Consider the following 23636-nt stretch of genomic DNA (forward strand, 5'->3'; position numbering starts at 1 on the left):
GATCCTGATCCTGCTATAGTTACTATTCTATAGATTTGCTGAGTACACCAGCAGAGAAATGAATCTCAGGATTGTCTGTGGTGACATATATGTACTCTAATAATAAAATTTGAACTTTGAATTTAACTTTGAAATACACAAAAACACTGGATGTTCTGCATTAGTAGTCACTGGAGATTTGGGACATTTGTGTTATTGTCGTAGCACAGTATTTACATTAGTAGTACTAGGAAAATTAAATAGTGGTGGACTCATATAGACAGACTACAATGAAGTGACAAAAATAACTCACAACTCCACCCAGTTTTTAAATGGCTTCCTGAAGGGTTCAAAATAGATAGTTAGTAGAAACTCATTATGGCATTTCATTTGACGGGTGTGCATGGTGGGCAGGCTTGGGTTCTCATGCAATGTTATTTCCATAAACTCAAGATGATAGAAATGTGGTGTGCCCTGAATATACCATGCTGTTGATTTTTTAAAAAATACTGGCTGATTCCTATAATGAAAATTACAGGAGTACTATCATAGGCACCAGTGTAAAACTGTATAATTGCTCTACATAAGCTTACACAGATCATAAATATACACAAAGGCTAGGTAATTTAACTTCCTGGTGTGACCAAAACAATAATAATAAAGATAAACGTAGTCCCATCAACTGTTGGAGTTTCACATTTTCAGAAGGATATTATTAGGCTATGTGATGCAACTATATAATCATTAGATATCAAGGCTAACCTTATGTGATACACACAAAATGCTGGGGAGACTCAGTAGGTCAGGCAGGAAGTGAATAAACAGTCGACGATTCAGGCCGACACCCATCTTCAAGACTGGAAAGGAAGAAAGAAGACACCAGAATAAAAAGCTTTGGAGTGGGGAAGGAGGCTAGCTGGAAGGTGATAGGTGAAGCCAGGTGTATAGGAAAGATAAAGGATTGGAGAGGAAGGAATCTGATAGGAAAGGAGAGAGGACCAGAGAAGGAAGAAGGAGGGGATCGAAAGAAGTGATAGGTAGAAGAGAAGAGAAGAGGTAAAAGGCTAGAGTGGCAAATAGAGGAAGAGGGGAGGGAAAAGAAAAAAATTACAGGAAGGAAAGAAAACTGTAATGAGAATGCATGTCACATATGTGGTATGTATCGTCATTACAGTTTTCTCCTGCAGCACGTTATCACAAGGTTATATTCAATAAAATTTGTGATGTACCAGAAATCCTTCTAATGAATGATTGTAATGGTGGTTTCAGAAGTAGTTTAAATAATTGGAAAGAGCCCAAATGAAAATCAAAGACCATTTAGTGAACAAAATCATGTGGTGTAAATAATACTTGTGGGATCAAATATTTAAAAATTTTAGTCTTTTCGTCTTTTTTTAAATCTTTGAATAAAACCAGATTAATCTAAGAGGCATGCTTTTTTATTAACTAAAATTGTTATTACACAAAAGCTGTATCTCAATAAAAGAATGTGTAATACTGAATTTTACCTCATCTACTCTCAGCACCAACTCTCAACCAATTTACTCTCATAATTTTATAAATGTGTTGGCCCACAAACAGTCATTAATAACTCAACCAAGTGGCCATTCTTTGTGGCCTATTTGACATTGATTATCAGCAAGCATTGTTTTTGAGATTTCACAGGACGACAATGAATGCTCACGTATACACTTAGTCAGGAATACAAAACTCTCTGTAAACCAGCCATGAAACAAAGACATTTAGAGCACAGCAAGTAGCCTCTTAGGTTATTTTGGTTCCACCGGAATGCTTCAGCAATGCAAAACCAATCTCAATCCTAATCTTTTTCCGGCAGGTCTATATCTTGATTTAGTTTCAGGTAAATATTGATTTAGATTGATACCTCAATACAGAATAAGGGAATATAGCTCTAACAGAATTGTTAAATTCTGGATGAAATATTAAATACATAATTCATGTGCTTTTTTGATGGATACAGATCTCACAGTATTCTATAAAGTATCTGAAGAGGCACAAGATTGACTGTACTTCAAGTGTGTTTATTGGCTGTAATAAGTTAGGGCATACTGAAATTGTTAAAAGTATTGTCCCCAACTTTTTATTCTGGCGTCTCCCCCTTTCTTTTTCGGTCCCAAAGAAGGGTCTTGGCTTGAAATGTCGACTGTTTATTCATTTCTACCAATGCTGCCTGACCTGCTGAGTTCCTTCAGTACTTTATTGTGTTTCTTTGGATTCCCAGCATCTGCGGACTTTCTTGTGTTTATATAAATTCAAATCTTTCTTTTTGTTAAATCCATCCGAACTTCAAAAGGCTCCCATTGTTAAAAATGTTTGTATGGGGTGGGTTAATATACTTGAGGCAAAATCATTTCGAAGAGCTGGTTCAATGTCACACATTGCTTTTCCCTGTATACTGCAATTACTAGTTTTCTGCAAAATGAATTTGTTTACATCGGAGAATAACATCATAATTGGAAGCATCACAATACATACAGGAATGTGGAGGGTAAAGGAGAAGTAAATCTCACGGTACAGTATAAAAATTCAATCTTGCACACACAAAGCAAACAAATATTTGAATTTATTTAAAATTTACATGAATTAATTCCCAATCATTGGACATCAAATCAGATTTTACTTTATATTACACTGGGTAAAAGCTAACAAACTGGCAGTCTAAAAGATCAGCGCAGTCCTTTGAATTGGAGATATATCTGTAAAGCTAGGATAAGTAAAGGTGGGTCTGCCTTTTAATTTAAAACACTGATGTACTATTAAGCTGTTCATATAATTTTAGATATTCATTTTCACAAAATTTAGGGTTAAGCACAAAGACTATTTATTTATTTATGTGGAGATATTGCATGGTAACAGGCTCTTCCGGTTCAATGAGCCCACGACACCCAAATGCCCAATTAGCCTACTAACCAATACGTCTTCGGAAAGTGCGAGGAGGCCAGATCACTTGAAGGAAAACTGCGCAGTGATGCGGAGAATGTTGTATGCACTCCTTACAGACTGCTGCTGATTTGGTCGGGGCTCACTGGCGCTATAACAGCATTATGTTAACTACTACTCTACCTTGCCAGCCTTAATCAGGCCCTTTAGCATGACATCAACCACTCAGGCACATTAATGTTACGTAAATAATATTTTTATTATTCTCCCACATCCTACCACTTACCTACAACCTACACACTTTAACCTACCAACTCATCTCTTTGGGATGTGGGAGGAAACTGGAACCCATGTGGCCACAGGAAGGAAAGAGTAGAGTATACTGACTGTTTTCCCTCCCCATGTTATTAATGTCAGGAGGTATGTTGGAGGCAACATGACTGGTAGATGCATGGAATAGATTACTGGGGTAGTTGTGGAATCAGGTAGCTTGGTGGAGTTTAAGAGGCTTTACTATTCTATGCATGTCCTATCTAAATGTAAAACCAGTAAAGTCTGAACCTACTTCTAATACATCTGAATCATCCTTTTATTTCTTCAACATTCTCTCAAGCAACATCACCACCAATTGGGTTATTCGTGCTCTCTTGCTCTCCACCCTCCCCCCAGAGCCATCTTTATTCTCTCCACTCTTCTCCCTTCTCTAATATGATTTCTAACCTTCCCTAGTTCTGATAAAAGGAGTTCCACTGTTTTTTTCCCTCTTCACACGTTGTCTGAGCTACTGAGTATTTTTAATATTTTGTTATTATTTCAGATTTCCAACATTTTCAGTTTTCCATTGTCTTAAATTGATGTATATCAGAGAAAATTATTTAAGCTGACATGGAAGAATGTGCATCACCCAACAATAACTTTTAGAAAATAGTAAGGTTTCTTACGACCATTCTTGTGGCTCAACTTTGCAATCTTGGATTTTCTTCTAAGTTATTAGTCACAGTGAATATATGAACCAATGGCTAAAAAGCTCATTGTATGATAAAGTTAAACAGCATAATATAATAATGTTAACATCTAAATTGAATTATAAATGAGTAAAATATCCAGCCAACATTATATAGCCCTAGTCTCTAATTCCTGAGGAGACTGAGGTCCTTTAACATCTGCCGGACGATGCTGAGGATGTTCTACAAGTCTGTGGTGGCCAGTACTATCATGTTTGCTGTTGTGTGCTGGGGCAGCAGGCTGAGGGTAGCAGACACCAACAGAATCAACAAACTCATTCGTAAGGCCAGTGATGTTGTGGGGATGGAACTGGACTCTCTGACAGTGGTGTTTGAAAAGAGGATGCTGTCCAAGTTGCATGCCATCTTGGACAATGTCTCCCATCCACTACATAATGTACTGGTTGGGCACAGGAGTACATTCAGCCAGAGACTCATTCCACCGAGATGCAACACAGAGCGTCATAGGAAGTCATTCCTGCCTGTGGCCATCAAACTTTACAACTCCTCCCTTGGAGGGTCAGACACTCTGAGCCAATAGGCTGGTCCTGGACTTATTTCCTAGCATAATTTACATATTACTATTTAATTATTTATGGTTTTATTACTATTTAATTATTTATGGTGCAACTGTAACAAAAAACAATTTCCCCCGGGATCAATAAAGTATGACTATGACTAAAAGAAACCAACCACTTAAGACCAATTTTATGTAACAGTTGAAATGAACTAAAGATAAACTATAAGTACCACTCTATATATTTGAGTGGAGTTTTTTACTAGTAGGAGGACTACAAAGAATGAATATGTTCAACTAGCATCTGCAAAGGTTCTTTAATTTACTAACAAATCACTTTATCTGGAGTTTTTGATCCTCTGGTTCATTTGACATGAAAGATTTCTGATAGTTTTTAAAGTTCTTTTGAAAAGTCTTTACACACAATTAATTTCACACAATGAATGTATAACAAGATGCATCTTATACTTGATTACAACTTTATGTGAGAAAAATTCACCAAAGTTTACCATCATCCAATAACTTAATTCCTCTAAATTATACAAAATCGATAAAAAATATTTTGGCAGTTTCTTAAATGAGGTTACTATGTTTTATTGTAATTAAGTTATTGCTTTGGGCTAGAGCACTCACAGACAGTATGGCACCTTTGCAAAAACAAGAGTTATCTAAAGCTACAAATCAAATGTGAAGTTTGAGTTTTGGCCAAACAAGAAATTTCACATGAAAAGATTGCTTCAGGCCAACAGCAAACAATTTCTGGTCTTAAAACAAAGGCATGTAGGTAAGCTGCAGATTTCTCGCTAACAGCCTCAGAACTGGGCAAAACTCTTAGGCACATGCATATAGCTAGGATACCTAAGATTTTTACACAATATTGTTGTAATTTTATGTATGGCACTGTACTACTGCTGCAAAACAAAACAAATTTTATGATATATTGTTGGTGATGATAAAACTGATTCTGATATGGGTCTCTATTGTGGACTTAGAGTGGGAAGGGGGCAGGGAGAGGGGAATCTTGGTTAGAAAAAGGGGAAGGAAGAGGGGAGGGAGTGGGAAGCACCAGAGAAACATTCTGCAATGATCAATAAACCAATTGTTTGGAATCAAATCACCATGCTTGGTATCTCACAGCTGGGTGCTTATGCCTCCGCACCACGCCCTGTCCCTAGTACTCCTCTGTCATCTGTCTTACACCCCCTTGTCATTCCCAACATCCTTTACTCCCACCAGATTTACAAATTGCATGTTGACAAATGCAGTACTGTGCAAAGATCTTATACACCCTAGCGATATTTATGTGCCTAAGACTTTTGCACAGTACGAAACCTCAAAATTCTACAGTATATATACTGTGTTTTCCATCAGATATGAACTTTGTAAATAGAACAGTAATAATTACTTACCAGAAGTGTTTAAACAGTGCAGTACTTTATTCCATCTAGTCACTATTTATCAATGTCCTGTATGCCTTTCTCTTAGCTACTAAATAGTACTTATGGAGAAAGCTTTGGGCATTAGTACGAAGATGTTCAGTTAGTTGAGCAGCATCAAGTATGAGAGCTTCTATACCCCCAATTCACCATGATGAACATTCTCTAATTTATCTGATGTAGGCGGACTCTTTAATGACCACCTTTCTCTCAAGGAGTTACTCCTGTTCATAACTTCTGTTGATGACAGTCACTTTAGGCACTTAGATATTTGACTTATGCATTTTGTGCATTGGCATCTAAAGATTTAGTTAACTGTGAAGCCATCGTGCATTGAGACTGCCATCTACTATATTTAACACTAAAGAGAATAGCATGAACATCTTAGGTACATGAAAGTTATCAAAAAGACTTAAGACTTTAGACTCAGATACCCTAAGCGCTTTACTTATATACTTTCAATTACTTTTTTTGGAGCGTAATCTTCATGTACTGTAAGAAATATGACACCACAAAGGAAACTTGGATAAACTGTAACATGATAATAACCAGATTTCATCTAATTTCTCCTGGTTTATGCTCTGCAAGTACGTATTTTACATAATTTACTTATTTTTTTATTTATTTAGAAATCCAGCACCTTAACAGGTCCAGGCCAATGATCCTGCTCCGCCCAATGACACCAATGTGACCAATTAACCCACCAGCCCGTATGCCTTTGGAATGTGAGGAGGCCCACGTGGTCTCAGGGAGAACATACACACTCCTTACAGAAAGCAGCGAAGTTGAACCTAGCTCAATGGAGCTGTTGTGCTAACCACTACTCTACCATGCCACCCACTTAAAGATTAGACTACCTTTCAAAATTTGGGAACCTGGTGGTTCTGATGTCATCTCTTACGGGCTGATTTCAGGGGGAAACCCAAGAGTTTATCATGCTGGCACCTATCAAGACATACTTTTAACTGGCAGGCCAGCAGACATCTCTTCTGGGCGACTCTTTTCACCCTTACCACTTCCCATGTGTTTCACGTCCAATGACCCAAATTCACCAGCATATTGATATAATGTGAGCAAAACAGCAACAGCTCAAAGAAAGGAATTTGGCCATTCAGCCCATCAAGTCTTTTCTGCCATTCTATCATGGCTGATCCCGGATCCCTCTCAACCCCATACATCTGCCTCCTCTCCATATTCTTTGGTGCCCTGACAGCCTCACCGATCAGAACTATCCACTTCTGCCTTAAATATACCCACGGACTTGGCCTCCACTGCAGTCTGTGGCAGAGCATTCCACAGATTCACTACTCATTTGCTAAAAAAATTCCTCCTTACCTCTGTTCTAAAAGGTTGCCCCTCAATTTTGAGGCTGTGCCCTTTAGTTCTTGATACCCCCACCACAGAAAACATCTTCTTCACATCCACCTTATCTAGTCCTTTCAACATTCAGTAGGTGCCAATGAGATCTCCACGCATTCTTCTAAATTCCAGTGAGCACAGGTCCAAAACTGCCAAACACTCATATGTTAACCCCTTCATTCCCAGAATATTCCCTTCACAGGACCTCCTTCCTTTTTCTAGCTACGTCATTGGTACCAATATGTACCACAACTTCAGGCTGCTCACCCTCCCTCTTCAGGAGATTATGGACGTGTTCAGGAACATTGTGGACCCTGGCACCTGGGAGGCAAACGACCAACCATGTTTCCTTTTTGCGTCCTCAGAGTCACCTATCTGTCCCCTTGACTATAGAGTTCCTTATAACTGCTTTCTGTGCTTGATATTAGAATCAAAAGATACACATCAAGGGCAGGAAAATGAGTTAGATCAGTCATAATCTTGTTGAGTGATGGTGCAGACTAAAGAGTCTGAATAATCGACTTCTGCTCCTTTCTCATGTTAGGAGGCTGCACTGTGACAGGTAAAATACTAATGCATTAAAGAATATAGAACAGTGTCACCTTATGGAGGGGAGGGGCAGGAGAAGTGCTTACTTCTTTAAAGGCACGAATAGATTTCTCCAAAATACCCTACTGTTATCAGGAAATGAGTTGTGGGTTTCTGTAATCTGCTATCCACTTATGTCTATTATAAACCCCCAGACTCCCACAGCTACCTGGACAATACCCCTTCCCACCTGTTACTTGTAAAAACGCCATTCTCTTATGTCAATTCCTCTGTCTCCGCTGCATCTGCTCCCAGGATGAGGCTTTTCATTCTAGAATGAAGGAGATGTCCTCCTTTTTCAAAGAAAGGCGCTTCCCTTCCTCCACCATCAATACTGCCCTCAACCGCATCTTCCATTTCATGCCTGTCTGCTCTCACCCCATCCCCCTGCCACCCTACCAGGAATAGGATTCCTCTTGTCCTCACCTACCACCCCACCAGTCTCTACATCCAGCACATAATTCTCCAATCCTGCTGAAGGGTTTCAGCCCGAAATGTCGACTCTACACATTTCCATAGATGCTGCCTGGCCTGCTCAGTTTCTCCAGCATTTTGCGTGTGTTGCTCGGATTCTATTGTTTTTAATACTACCGAAGGTAGGGAGGAATGTGCCCATGATGTACTGGGCTGAGTCCACTACTTGGTGCAAGCCCTTAAGCTCCTGCAAATGAAATTGCCATATCAAACCAAGATACAACCAGTCAGGATATTTTCAACAGTGCATTCCCACAACTCAGAACCTTCATCCACAGGCCCTCTCCTGGTTACATGTGATCAAGCATTTGGGATACTAGTGGGGAGGATTCTGACCTGCAAACTGTCCAAGTTATGAACGGTTCACAGAAATGGAACTTTGCTATCCCTGGAAGGGCCTATACATGTTGATTCATTCAGCAAATTTCTATTGAGTTTGATATTATCTTTTCAGCAATTGTGCTCAAGCTTATAAAAAGATCCAACTTGTGTGAAGAGATTTTCAATTCCCTTCTACTTCTTTTGCAAACTTCCTCCAGTTTATGCACTGTAGTTTTCAACTAACTTGTAAGAACTAGCTTTTTCAAACTTGCTTGATCAAAATTGCAATGACCTCAGTGGGATTATCTTCTGCTGAAGGAGAACAACTGCAATCTCTCCACACAGCTCAGTCACTCATTCCAAATTTCACTTGCATTCTATTATATATTCCCAGATCATCAATCTAATGCCCAATCAGTGTTTTCTAAAAATCTATGTTAAAAATTCATTCTTGTTAAATATCCCCATTTACAAAGTAAACAACTAATGCTTTCTTATGTGTCTGAATTCCTTGACATCCCATCTTGGAAAGATCTTTAGAGATGCTTTTCATGCTATCTCTGATCATGCACTCCTCTCAAAGTAGCATTACGTAGGTTATGTATGCCTAAAAATGCAATCGCACTCTTCAATGGGATTGAATTATAGCATCAAACCAAAATACAAAGTGCAATCACTACTCTACAGTATACACATGACATGATGAAACTTGCTATTGCATGCCTGAAGAAAGAGCCTGCAGAGGTAATATTAATCCTCGAGAAATGTATAAATGATGTCTCTGCAGCTGATTGATGTATATGAAATTAGCACTTAGTGTGGAAATGGCACAGGAAATTAGGTCCCAACCATTTAAGGGATTATCATATTTTTGTAGGTTTGTTAGAAAATCAGTTTGTACAGAGCTCACTGTCTTGGACACAGCGTGAGCTTGAAGTCATAGTACCTCTGATTGTTTGAGAGCATGCTTGAGATGGATTTTTTTGGTTTGTTCAAGTGTCTAGATATAAGGTTGTGTGGTCCTTTTTCAGCATTATCTGATTACATGCACTGAAATGTGATTGTGACCATTTCCACGTTGTGTGGAATCACCATGGAAATTCAATCAGCCAAATAAATCTGAAAGGCAGCTCCAGGGCAATTTGGGATAAGCAATAAACACCAAACTACCAGTGTTTTCTAATATCCATAAAGTGATAATGATAAGAAGTGAAATTCAACCCCACAGTGATACAATTCCAATACTGCCATTCCTCTGTTAGAATTCATTTCAAGCAGGATTTAGACGTCCCAGTAAACTGCTGGAGGAAAGATTTTTGGAGTACTATTGCACCTTCAACTTTCAAATCTAAAGTCAATAAAACTGCAGTCAAAAGTTGGATTGAAAAAGCAGAGCTTGAGTGCCCGATGTGAGTTTCCGTCGTAGGGTGGCTTCTGAGACATTCAGTGACTTGGACTGTATATATTATGTGACTTATGTTTTTCTACTATCATGACTATATTTGCTATATACACTGTATGTGATTGGTACTGTCTTTAGCACCTTGCTCCGGAAGAACGCCATTTCATTTGGTTGTATTGATGTGCGCGGTTGAATGACAATTAAACTTGAAAGTTGGCCACCAGTCATGTTGGAAAAGATGGGAGTGAAGCTTAATGCAGAAACAGATGGAGCTGGATTCCCTGTTTTCCTAAAGACATAGCACAGACCCTCAAGGTAGATTAAACAATATTCTAAATAACCCATTGTGCATTCTCATCAGCCCTCATCTTAAGGTTGGCCTATGTTAATAAGCACAAGTGCTCCACCGCTGAATCTTTTGGGTAGGAGCAGGTCTGGAAGCTCATGTGAAGATCCCAACTTCAAATTGCTCTCTATTGTGCTTGCAATATCAAGATCAGAGTCAGTGGAACTAAAGGATGGTGGCACAATGTTTGAGCCTTCATTTAAATGATAGCTAAGCTGCCTGGGCCTGAAATAGGAAAGATACGAGCATGAGCCCATCAATAGAGAAGGGGACAGGTGAAATGGTCATGTTCAAACAGCCTGATGATATGGTGAGGTGCAGTAGAAAGAAGAGGATGTATGGAAAAGGCTTAGCCATTCACATTGACATTTTTAATTATCTTCAATCTCCAAAAAGTTTGGCATGGTACCATAGTGGTTAGCACAATTGTTTTACAGCATATCAACCACCGACTGGGATTTAATTCCAGTTTAGTAAGTTATGGGCATGCAGTGATAGCGATGGAAGCATGTGATACTTGCAGGCTGCCTCCAGCACAATCCTTCCTGATTTCATTTGACACAAATGATGCAGTTCAATGCTTCGTTTGTTTTGATGTACATGGGAAAAATCAAGCTAATTTTTAACTTTATCTCCTAGTGGTCATTGATCACTAAACAACCCAGACATTTCTTCTTCATATTGAGGTCTTTACCAGTCCCACTTTAGTCCTTGGAGGCTTCACTTAGAATGAGGATGTTTGTTTGATGTCAGTAGATGGGATGTCTGCTGCTGGATTGGTGGAGCTACATTCTTTTCAGAGCTCCCCAAGTTGCATGATGAATTCCAGCATCAGTTGAATTTAGTGCTCATGCAAGACACGCATGGTTGCCAATTATTAGCAGAACTTGCTTCTAGTTGTGGGAAGGGATCTTTGAGATATACATCTTTTTTTAATTTGTGCCAACGAGGGGAAAATATTGGTGCTATCACCTAATGAGTATACATTGCTGCATTTTTTATATGCACAAAAACCACAGACTACCAGAACTCAAATTTTCTTCAGCTTCTGCAGAATGTAATTTTAACACTTTTTTACAGAGTAGGACTTCTAAGCTCTATAAACGTGCAGTGCAGAGTATATTGACTGGATGCATCACAGCTTGGTATAGAAACACCAATGGCCTTGAACAGAAAATCCTGCAAAAAGTAGTGGATATGGCCTAGTCCATCATAGATAAAGCCCTCCCCATCTACACGGAGCACTGCTGCAAGAAAGCAAATTCCATCGTCATGGACCCCCACCACCCAGGTCATGCTTTCTTCTCGCTGGTGTCATCAGGAAGGTGGTACAGGAGCTGCAGGACCCACACCACCAGGTTCAGTAACAGTTAATACCCCTCAACCGTCAGCCTCTTGAACCAGTGGGGACAACTTCACTTGCCCATCCCTGAACTGTTCTCACAACCTACGGACTCACTTTCAAGGTCTCTTCATTTCATGTTCTTGATACTGTTGTCTTTTTCACATTGATTGTTTGCCCATCCTGTTGGTGTGGTCTTTCACCGATTCTACTGTGTTTCTTGGATTTACTGAGTATGCCCACAAGAAAATGAATCAGTGTCGTATATGGTGACATAATGTACCATGATAATAAATTTACCTTGAACTTTAAACTTAATATCTGCGTGATGCATCTCTTTAATTCTTCGCCTATTAAATCACAATCTGTCTACTTGACATCTGATCAAGAGAGCAAGCTACTTGTGCTGTTTTCTTTTCTTTTGTGCAATAAGGTCCAAATGAAGGACAGCTTCTGTACCATTTTACCTTCTTAGGGATGGTGTGAGCTGATCAGAATTAAGAATTCTTAATAAATTCGTCAAGTTTAAACCCAGAAAAAAATAAATCAAAATATTTAACCCAATGTAAAACCAAGTATTTAAAACCTATCAAACGGAGGAAAAGAAAAATGGAATTACGTGAGAGATAAAATAAAGAGGACCATTTGAAAAAGCTTATGTGGTTGTGCTGATGCGCAACGAGTGAAAGCAACACACTGAGTTGAGCAGGGTCTGGTTGAAGTGTTTACTGTTTCAATCCGCGCGCGCTTAAGTGCCCGCTCCCAGCATCCCCCGCTCTTTGCGGGGCGGAAGTGACATTGGCTTCTGGGCCGAGGTCTGCCCTGCACTCAGAGCCCTCTCGGTTGCTGCTGGTTGCGGACTCGCCCACGACTGCTGGAGCCAGTTCACTTGCCGCGTGGGCAAGCCGCCACACTTACTTTAATTTAAAAGGGCAATTTAAGTATCTAAAGAAATGTGACTCTATTCCATGTAGAAGTAAGTCCTCAGCTCCAGAAACCGGTGGTAGTGATTCATATGTCATTAAAATTTCACTTATACTTGAATATAATAGACCCAAATTTTCTTAGGCTGTGTAGTGACTGACTATTTAATACATGCTGCAACTTCTTCTCTTTTAATGCAGAGAACTTCAGTGAGGTACTGGTGCAGCAAAATAATTTGTTGATTACAGTCCTGGACTGTGCAGGTACCCAGTTTCCTCCATAACAATGGTCGGTGCTGTTAGCATCAATGTTTACACTACTACACAAAATAGGCCAGTATCAAACTGTTGTGATTAATATTACCAATAATAACAAACTATTAAACAATATACTGCACCAATTATACTACAAACATGTATCACAAATACTCAAATTATTTTTGTATAAATACATTAATTATGAAAGGAAAAATGTTATACACAATTAAATACAATTAGTTCTCTCATCACTTATAGAATCCAAATTGCGCCACTGGGTAAAAAATGTATTACTCTAATTAGACCTAATTTTATGTTAATACTTATATTTCAACTATCATCTGCATAGCAATAATTATTTGCCACTAACACTTTGAAAGATCTAGTGAGTACCCAAGATGATCTGTGAAGAATAACATTCTCAAGCTACAATATATGATAAATGGAATGGGAGAGGGTTCCTGACATCTCAAGCCTGTCCCACCATTAGATATAATAGTGGCTGATCTGCCCCTAGCCTCAATTTCTCTTCTTGCTAGTTTACCTTTTAATCTTCTTAATTCCCCACTTTCAAAAATTTCTCTACTCCCCCCTTTAAATACTTCCATTGATCTAGGGTTCACAAAGCTCCATGGGTATGGAGACTCACTTAGTGTCTTCAGTAAGAAGAAATTTCAACATATCTGAGTTTTAAATAATGCCTCCTCATCTTTTTCCTATGGCTTCCCTTCAAGACTCTCCCTCTAGTGCAAGGGTTCCCAACCTACTTTAGGACCAATACCATTAAACAAGAGGTCCGTGGAACCCAGGTTGGGAACCCACGCTATAGTAGAAACAGCTCAACATTTACCCTCCTGAGGACCTGCTACGATCGAATGATCACTCATTCTTCTGTTGATCTACCAATTAAAATTTCAAACTTCTTTCAAAATAAACAATAAATAGAAAGCAGTAATGTTTCTTTCAAATGACTAAACAGTTCCTCTTTAAAGTAAAATTAGAGCTGTTGAGGAGGGTTTAAACGAATTTTGCTGGGGGTGGGAACCGGAGTGAAGGGACACAGGATAGGACGGATAGGTTCCGCTGATAAAGAATGGCATCAGTACATTAGAAAGATGTGGCATTGGATTAGAAGAAATTAAATCCTTGTGGGTTGTTAAGAAACTCCAAGGGTAAAAGGACTCTGATAGCAGTTATATACAGGCCTCCAAACAGTAGCTGGGATGTGGGCTACAGATTACAATGGGAAACAGGAAAGGCATGTCAAAAGGGCAATGTTATGATTGTCATGGGAGATTTTAACATGTAGGTAGATTGGGATATTCAGGTTGGTAATGGATCTCAAGAGGGTGAACTTGCTGAATACCTACAAGATGGGTTTTTAGAGCAGTTTGTCATTGAGCCAACAAAGGGATGGGTTATACTGGATTGGGTGTTATGTAATGAACCGGAGGTCAATAAGGAGCTTAAGGTAAAGGAACCCTTGGGAGGCAGTGATCACAATATGATTGAATTCAATTTGAGATTTGATAGGGAGAAAGTAAAGTCTGACAAGCAGTATTTCAGTGGAGTAAAGGAAATTACAGTGGTATGAATCAGAATCAGAATCAGGTTTATTATCACCGACATGTGCCGTGAAATTTACCTTAGCAGCAGCAGTTCAATGCAATAATCTAGCAAAGAGAGAAAAAAATAATAACAATAATAAAATAAAATATAATAATAAATAAACAAGGAAATCAATTATTCAATCATATATTGAATTGATTTTTTAACATGTGCAAAAACAGAAATACTGTATATTAAAAAGAGTGAGTGAGTGTCCAAAACTTCAATGTCCATTTAGGAACTGGATGGCAGAAGGGAAGAAGCTGTTCCTGAATCGCTGAGCGCGTGCCTTCAGGCTTCTGTACCTCCTACCTGATGGTAGCAGTGAGAAAAGGGCATGCCCTGGGTGCTGAAGGTTCTTAATAATGGACACTGCCTTTCTGAGACACTGCTTCTTAAAGATGTCCTGGGTACTTTGTAGGCTAGTGCCCAAGATGGAGCTGACTGGATTTACAACCTTCTGCAGCTTCTTTCAGTCCTGTGCAGTAGCCCCTCCATACCAGACAGCAATGCAGCCTGTCAGAATGCTCTCCCCAGTACAACTATATAAGTTTTTGAGTGTATTTGTTGACATGCCAAATCCCTTCAAGCTCCTACTGAAGTATAGTGCTGTAACCACATCAATATGTTGGGAGGAGATGGCCAAAGTAAATTGGAAGGAGGTGCTGGAAGGGATGACAGCAGAGCAGCAATGGCTTGAGCTTCTGAGGAAAATGAGGGAGGTACAGGATAGATGTATTCCAAAAACAAAGAAATACTCAAATGGCAAAATAGTACAACTCTGGCTGACCAGGGAAGTCAAAGCTAATTTAAAAGCAAAAGAGAGGGCATACAACCAAGCAAAAAATCAGCGAGAAGATAGAGGATTGGGAAGCTTTCAAAAACCTACAGAAAGCAACTAAAAGTTCCGGAGGACTGAAAAATTGCAAATATCACTCCACTCTTCAAGGAAGGAGGGAGGCAACAGAAAGGAAATTATAGATCAGTTACCCTGACTTCAGTGGTTGGGAAGATGTTGGAGTCAATTAAGGGTGAGGTTATGGAATACTTAGTGACACAGGACACGATAGGACAGAGTCAGCATGGTTTTCTTAAAGGAAAATCTTGCCTGACAAACCTGTTGGAATTCTTTAAAGAGATTACAAGTCGGATAACTAAAGGCGATGCAGTGGATATTGTATATTTGGATTCTTCAGAAGGGCCCTGACAAGGTGCCACACATCAGGCTGCTTACTAAGTTAAAAGCCCACAGCATTACAGGAAAGTTACCAGCAAGCTTAGAGCATTGGTTGATAGGTAGGAGGCAGTGAGTGGAAGAAAATGATCCTTTACTGGTTGGCTGCCAGTGACTAGTGGTGTTCCGCAGTGATCAGTATCAGGACCATTTTTTAAAATTCTGTATATCAATGATTTAGATGATGGAACAGAGGGCTTTGTTGCTAAGTTTGCAGATGATAGGAAGATTGGTGGAGGACAGGTGGGGTTGGGGAAACATGGAAGGATGCAGAAGGACTTAGATTAGGAGGATGGGCAAGAAAGTGGCAAATGAAATACAATGTTGGAAAATGCATGGTCATGCACTTTGTTGGAACAACTGAATTTGCAAACTATTTTCTAAAAGGGGAGAAAATCCAAAAATCTGAGATCCAAAGGGTCTTAGGAGTCCTTGTGCAGAACACCCGAATGGTTAACTTGCAGGTTGAGTCAATGGTGAAGAAGACAAATGCAATGGTAGCATTCATTTCAAGAAGTCTAGAATAAAAGAGCAAGGATGTGACGCTGTGGCTTTATAAGGCACTGCTGAGGCCTCACCTTGAGTATTGTGAGCAGTTCTGGGTTTCTTATCTAAGAAATGCTGCCATTGGAGAGAGTTCAGAGGAGGTTCACAAGGATGATTCCAGGAATGAAAGGGTTATCATGAGGAATGTTTGATGGCTCTAGGTCTGTACTCACTGGAATTTTGAAGGATGAGCAGAGATCTCATTGAAACCTTTTGAATGTTAAAAGGCCTAGATGTGGAAAGGATGTTTCCCATGGTGATGGTGTCTAGGACAAGACAGCACAGCCTCAGGATAGAAGGGCATCAATTTAAAACAGAGGTGCAGAGAAATTTCTTTAGCCAGAGGGTGGTGGTGAATTTGTGGAACTCGTTACCACAAGCAGCTATGCCGGCCAGGTTGTTGGGGTATTTAAGGTGAAGACTGATAAGTTCTGGATTGGGTACAGCATCAAAGACTACAGGGAGAAGTCCAGGTAGTGGGGCTGAGGAGGGGAAAAAAAGGATCATCCATGAATGAATGGCGGAATAGACTCGATGGGCCAAATGTCCTAATTCTGCTCCTATGTCTTCTGGTCTTATTATAGTCTAAAATGTTGTCAAGATTCCAGAAAAAAGAAATCTAAAGACCACACATTTCTTTTAAATAAAGAGAAAATCATTAAACTGTGCTGAAACAATTCAAGATTAACTTGAAAGATAGCTAAATCACTCAAAAACTTCTATAGTTTACTGTGGGGAGCATTCTGACAGGCTGCATCACTGTCTGGTATGGAGGGGCTACTGCACAGGAGCGAAAGAAGCTGCAGAAGGTTGTAAATCTCAGGCACTTGCCTGCAAAATGCCTGGGACATATTCAGAGAGCGGTGTCTCAGAAAGGCAGCGCCCATTATTAAGGACCTCCAGCACCCAGGGCATGCCCTTTTCTCACTGTTACAATCAGGTAGGAGGTACAGAAGCCTGAAGGCACACACTCAGCAATTCAGGAACAGCTTCTTTCCCTCTGCCATCGATTCCTAAATGGACATTGAAGCTTTCGACACTACCTCAATTTTTTTAATATACAGTATTACTGTTTTTGCATGTTCCTTTAAATCTATTCAATATATGTAATTGATTTACTTGTTTATTATCATGTTTTATTTATTATTATTTTTTCTCTCTCTGCTAGATTATGTATTGCATTGAACTGCTGCTAAGTTAACAAATTTCACGTCACATGCTGGTGATAATAAACCTGATTCCGATCAATCTATGCAACACACATCAAAGTTGCTGGTGAACGCAGCAGGCCAGGCAGCATCTCTAGGAGGAGGTACAGTCGACGTTTCAGGCCAAGACCCTTCGTCAGGACTAACTGAAGGAAGAGTTAGTAAGAGATTTGAAAGTGGGAGGGGGAGAGGGAGATCCAAAATGATAGGAGAAGCCTGGAGGGGGAGAGATGGAGCCAAGAGCTGGACAGGTGATTGGCAAAGGGGATATGAGAGGATCATGGGACAGGAGGGCCGGGGAGAAAGACAAGGGGGAGGGGAGCTCAGAGGATGGGCAAGGGGTATAGTCAGAGGGACAGAGGAAGAAAAAGGAGAGTGAGAGAAAGAATGTGTGTATAAAAATAAATAACGGATGGGGTACGGGGGGAGGTGGGGCATTAGCGGAAGTTAGAGAAGTCAATGTTCATGCCATCAGGTTGGAGGCTACCCAGAGGGAATATAAGGTGTTGTTCCTCCAACCTGAGTGTAGCTTCATCTTTACAGTAGAGGAGGCCGCGGATAGACATGTCAGAATGGGAATGGGATGTGGAATTAAAATGTGTGGCCACTGGGAGATCCTGCTTTCTCTGGCGGACAGAACGTAGGTGTTCAGCAAAGCGGTCTCCCAGTCTGTGTTGGGTCTCACCAATACTTAGAAGGCCTATACTCTGCAATCCCGTCTCCCTCAGATCCCATCGTCAGCTCCTGGGTACTCAGAGGCTCCATCTTCCTCTCACCCCAACCCTCCCCTCTCCACTGACACCCCCAGCCTCCCCCCTCCCCCCTCTGATCCCAGCTCTCATCCGTGCTGGGTCTTTACCATCCCCTCCGACCTTCAACTGTTGGAGGAAGAACGCTCTGTTCTCAGTAAGGGTCTCACCTTTATTCCCCTTCACCCACACCTCAGCGAGTTCCGTGTTCACCATGATGTGGAACTCTTCTTCCGCCGTCTCTGTCTCCGAGCCTACTTCTTCGGCAAGGACTCTTCCACCCCCATCGATGACCCCTTCTCCCGCCTTCAACCCTCCTCTTCTTCATGGACACCCCGCTCTGGTCTCCTGCTTGCTCTGGATCTCTTTATTGCTAATTGCCGACGGGACATCAACCGTCTCGACTTCACCGCATCTTGTTCCCATTCCAACCTCACTCCTTCCGAATGCTCTGCTCTCCACTCCCTCCGCACTAATCCTAACCTTACTATTAAACCCGCCGATAAGGAGGGGTGCTGTTGTAGTCTGGCGTACTGACCCCTACCTTGCCAAGGCACAGCGACAACTCGTGAATACCTCATCTTATTCACCACTCGATCATGACCCCACTAAGGAGCACCAGGCCATTGTCTCCCACCCCATCACCGACTTTATCCGCTCAGGGGATCTCCCATCCACTGCTACCAACCTTATAATTCCCACACCTCGCACCTCCCGTTTCTACCTCCTACCCAAGATCCACAAACCTGCCTAACCTGGCAGACCTATTGTCTCAGCTTGCTTCTGCCCCACCGAACTCGTTTCTGCATACCTCGACACAGTTTTATCCCCCCTTGTTCAATCCCTTCTGACCTATGTTCGTGACACTTCTCACGCTCTTAAACTTTTCGATGATTTTAAGTTTCCTGGCCCCCACCTCTTTATTTTCATCATGGATGTCCAGTTCCTATATACTTCCATCCCCCATCAGGAAGGTCTCAAAGCTCTCTGCTTCTTTTTGGATTCCAGACCTAATCAGTTCCCCTCTACCACCACTCTGCTCCGTCTAGCGGAATTAGTCCTTACTCTTAATAATTTCTCCTTTGGCTCCTCCCACTTCCTCCAAACTAAAGGTGTAGCTATGGGCACCTGTATGGGTCCTAGCTATGCCTGCCTTTTTGTTGGCTTTGTGGAACAATCTATGTTCCGTACCTATTCTGGTATCTGTCCCACACTTTTCTTTCGCTACATCGACGACTGCATTGGCGCTGCTTCCTGCACGCATGCTGAGCTCGTTGACTTTATTAACTTTGCCTCCAACTTTCACCCTGCCCTCAAGTTTACCTGGCCCATTTCCGACACCTCTCTTCCCTTTCTAGATCTTTCTGTCTCTATCTCAGGAGACAGCTTATCCACTGATGTCTACTATAAGCCTACTGACTCTCACAGCTGTCTGGACTATTCCTCTTCTCACCGTCTCTTGCAAAGATGCCATCCCCTTCTCGCAATTCCTCCGTCTCTGCCGCATCTGCTCTCAGGATGAGGCTTTTCCTTCCAGGACGAGGGAGATGTCCTCCTTTTTTAAAGAAAGGGGCTTCCCTTTCTCCACCATCAACTCTGCTCTCAAACGCATCTGCCCCATTTCACGCACATCTGCTCTCACTCCATCCTCTCGCCACCCCACTAGGAATAGGGTTCCCCTGGTCCTCACCTACCACCCCACCAGCCCCCGCGTCCAACATATTATTCTCCGTAACTTCCGCCACCTCCAACGGGACCCCACCACTAAGCACATCTTTCCCTCCCCCCCCCCGCCGCTTTCCGCAGGGATCGCTCCCTACGCGACTCCCTTGTCCATTTGTCCCCCCATCCCTCCCCACTGATCTCTCTCCTGGCACTTATCTTGTAAGCGGAACAAGTGCTACACATGCCCTTACACTTCCTCCCTTACCACCATTCAGGGCCCCAGACAGTCCTTCCAGGTGAGGCGACACTTCACCTGTGAGTCGGCTGGGGTGATATACTGCGTCCGGTGCTCCCGATGTGGCCTTCTATATATCGGCGAGACCTGACGCAGACTGGGAGACCGCTTTGCTGAACACCTACACTCTGTCCGCCAGAGAAAGCAGGATCTCCCAGTGGCCACATATTTTAATTCCACATCCCATTCCCATTCTGACATGTCTATCCACGGCCTCCTCTACTGTAAAGATGAAGCCACACTCAGGTTGGAGGAACAACACCTTATATTCTGTCTGGGTAGCCTCCAACCTGATGGCACGAACATTGACTTCTCTAACTTCCGCTAATGCCCCACCTCCCCCTCGTATCCCACCCGTTATTTATATTTATACACACATTCTTTCTCTCACTCTCCCTTTTCTCCCTCTGTCCCTCTGACTATACCCCTTGCCCATCCTCTGGGTTCCCCCCCCCTTGTCTTTCTCCCTGGACCTCCTGTCCCATGATCCTCTCATATCCCCTTTGCCAATCACCTGTCCAGCTCTTGGCTCCATCTTTCCCCCTCCTGTCTTCTCCTATCATTTTGGATCTCCCACTCCCCCTCCCACTTTCAAATCTCTTACTAACTCTACCTTCAGTTAGTCCTGACGAAGGGTCTCGGCCTGAAACGTCGACTGTACCTCTTCCTAGAGATGCTGCCTGGCCTGCTGTGTTCACCAGCAACTTTGATGTGTGTTGCTTGAATTTTCAGCATCTGCAGAATTCCTTGTGTTTATGTTAGAGAGGAACAAGTTTTTGTCCAATTTCAAAATTATTTCTTTAAAAAAATTTTTTTTTCAAGTTTTATTTCTACAAAATTTTTTAACCCCAAACCGTTGAGTCAGTGTTGGAATTATGTAAATCATAGCTTACAAGACATAAAATTATCCATAAAATAAAAGCAAACATGGCAGAAGTAAGTACCAATATAATAAGAATGTGTGTCTATTTAGACCTCTAATAACAGAAAAGGCTGCCATTCAACAATATGCTTCACCACACATTCACCACTATCTCTCCCCAGGAAACCTAAATATTTGCCCCACTTTTGTGTACAGATGTCCAATCTATCAAACTGTTTGTAAGACATGCGTTCAAAAGCTGCCACTTTGGCTATTTCCGTGACCCACTCCTGAAATGATGGTCTGCCCAAGTTCCTCCGACCTCTAAGTGTAATTTGTCTTCCTACCATTATACTTGTCTGGATCCAATCAAAATTATTTCTAATTGAGAAGAGATATTTACAAAACCAAACTGCACCTTTCTTAATCCAGTGGATTTTTCAGACTAACAAAAAAAGTAGAATATAAACATGTGCAGAATAAGTTCTTTAGAAGACAGATTGCACTATGGACATAATTATTCACAAATCCAGAAAGAGAAAGTTTCCAAAAATTCCTTCTGGACCAGTAGCTGCGTAAATGCTAGTGCGAGGGTGGAAACCACTAAATTCAATATCTACCACAGATATGAGAAGAATGGGTGCTCAGGCAAAATATCAGAAAGGCATTCAGCAGCTGTGATGCCTGAGCTCAGCAAGGAATCAAAGGCTTGGATTTTGCAGCTTACACTCTTAAGAGATTATCACAGACTTTTTATACTCTTTAACTTGGCAATTTACAATAAATAGAAATGTGTTTCAGTTCGCTGCCCTCCAGAGAATCTAATATTTGTGTAACAGCCCAAGGTGCAGAATTATCTGTCAGCTGACTTGACTGAAGAACCCTCCCTCATGCATTTGGCCTAAACCACAAATATTAGAAAATTTAATTCAGTGTAAAACCATATACAGGAAACAAAATAAGAGGGGAAGAAAATGGATTGAGAGAGAGATAGGTAACAAACCAAAATAATGTTCTATTTGGAAAAAAAAAGAAACCTAATCCTTTCAATATTTGCCAAGGTAAATCTGTTGCCAAAGAGGTTGCTAGTGCTAAAAAATAATAAAAATCCAGTTACACTTTCCAGCCATAACTTTTCCTGGAACATTTAATGGATAAGGACTGAAACTCATGTTCTTCATGCTAAGACACTAGAATAATACAATATGAGAAGGAAACATCCTTGTACTATCAATGCTTCAGAGGCAATAAAAGCAGCAATGTGATTAAATCCATTGTTATTTCCACCACAAAATCTGTCTAATACCATATGAAGGAGAGACAACAGAATAATATTTTTAAAATGGTCCTCTAATGAAGAAATATTAAAAATGAAACATAGATTCCATGAATATTTTAAACAATTCCAGCATTTGTTCTTCACATGGAAAGGCTAAAAAAAATTAATGTACTGTAATTTATCATGATGAAGGCACAGCTTGTGGCCTAACAGCTTACCTTACGAAGAGCAAGGTTGTCACTCAACCGCTCTGCTTCATCTATATCCCCTGCAGCAACGGCCTTGTCAAGGTTTTTTTCTAGATTTGTCTGAAAAACAGTTTAATAAGAGAATTGCAAATAACAAAATGTAAAACTTCAGCCACCTGAGGCTACATTTGATGGGGAAAGAAATCATTTATGTAAGAAAAGACCTGAACAAGTAATGACTTGTAAATAAAACACCATCTGTTAGAGTTGTTGCTGAGTATTTTCAACATATTGTCTTTATTTCAGTTATTAACAACCAGTCTTACACTTGCAACTAATTAATAATTTCTTTTGCATTGAATCCAACAAAATAACTTTCAATATAAGACCATAAGGTATAGGAACAGATTTAGGCCATTCAGCCCATCGAGTCCACTCCTCCATTTCATCATGCCTGATCCCAGATCCCATTCAACCCCATACACTTGCCCTCTGACTATATCCCTTGACGTCTCGACTAATCAGGAATCTATCAGCTTCCACTTTAAGTGGCCAAGCATTCCACAGATTTACTACTCTGGGTAAAAAAATTCCTCCTTACTTCTATTCTAGAAGGTTGCCCTTCAATTTGGAGGCCATGTCCTCTAGTTCTAGATACCTCCACTAGAGAGAACATCCTCTCCACATCCACCTTATCTAGTCCTTGCAACGTTCAGTAGGTTTCAATGAGATCCCTTCTAAATTCCAATGAGTACAGGCCCAAAGCTGCCAAATGCACTTCATATGTTAACCCCTTCATTCCCGGAATCATCCTTGTGAGCCTCCTCAGGACACTCTCCAATGACAATATATCTTTTTTGCGATAAGGGACCAAAACTGCGAAGGATACTCCAAGTGCAGCCTGACTAGTGTCTTATAAAGCTTCAGCATTATCTCCTTGTTTTTATATTCTATTCCACTTAAAATAAATGCCAACATTGCAATTGCCTTCTTTACCACAGACTCAGCCTGTGAATTAACCCTCTGGGAGTCTTGCACGAGGACTTCTAAGTCCTTTTGCGCCTCCGATGTTTGAATTTTCCCTCATACATCATACATTTCCCCACACCGTATTCCAACTGCCACTTTTTTGTCCATTATTCCAATTTGTCT

At 40.9% G+C, this 23636-nt stretch overlaps 1 protein-coding gene across 8 annotated transcripts in view; it reads right to left on the bottom strand.

Moving 5' to 3' along the window:
• fam204a (family with sequence similarity 204 member A) overlaps positions 1 to 23636 on the bottom strand; it is an 81286-nt gene that overhangs the window by 21878 nt on the left and 35772 nt on the right. For all 8 annotated transcript variants that reach the window (XM_072239628.1, XM_072239631.1, XM_072239623.1 and 5 more), the window contains one exon: positions 22515 to 22604. In XM_072239628.1, coding sequence (XP_072095729.1) covers positions 22515 to 22604 — 90 coding nt within the window. The remainder of the gene's footprint in view (positions 1 to 22514; positions 22605 to 23636) is intronic.

Source organism: Mobula birostris, chromosome 21, assembly GCF_030028105.1.
Source record: "Mobula birostris isolate sMobBir1 chromosome 21, sMobBir1.hap1, whole genome shotgun sequence".
Taxonomy (NCBI): domain Eukaryota; kingdom Metazoa; phylum Chordata; class Chondrichthyes; order Myliobatiformes; family Myliobatidae; genus Mobula; species Mobula birostris.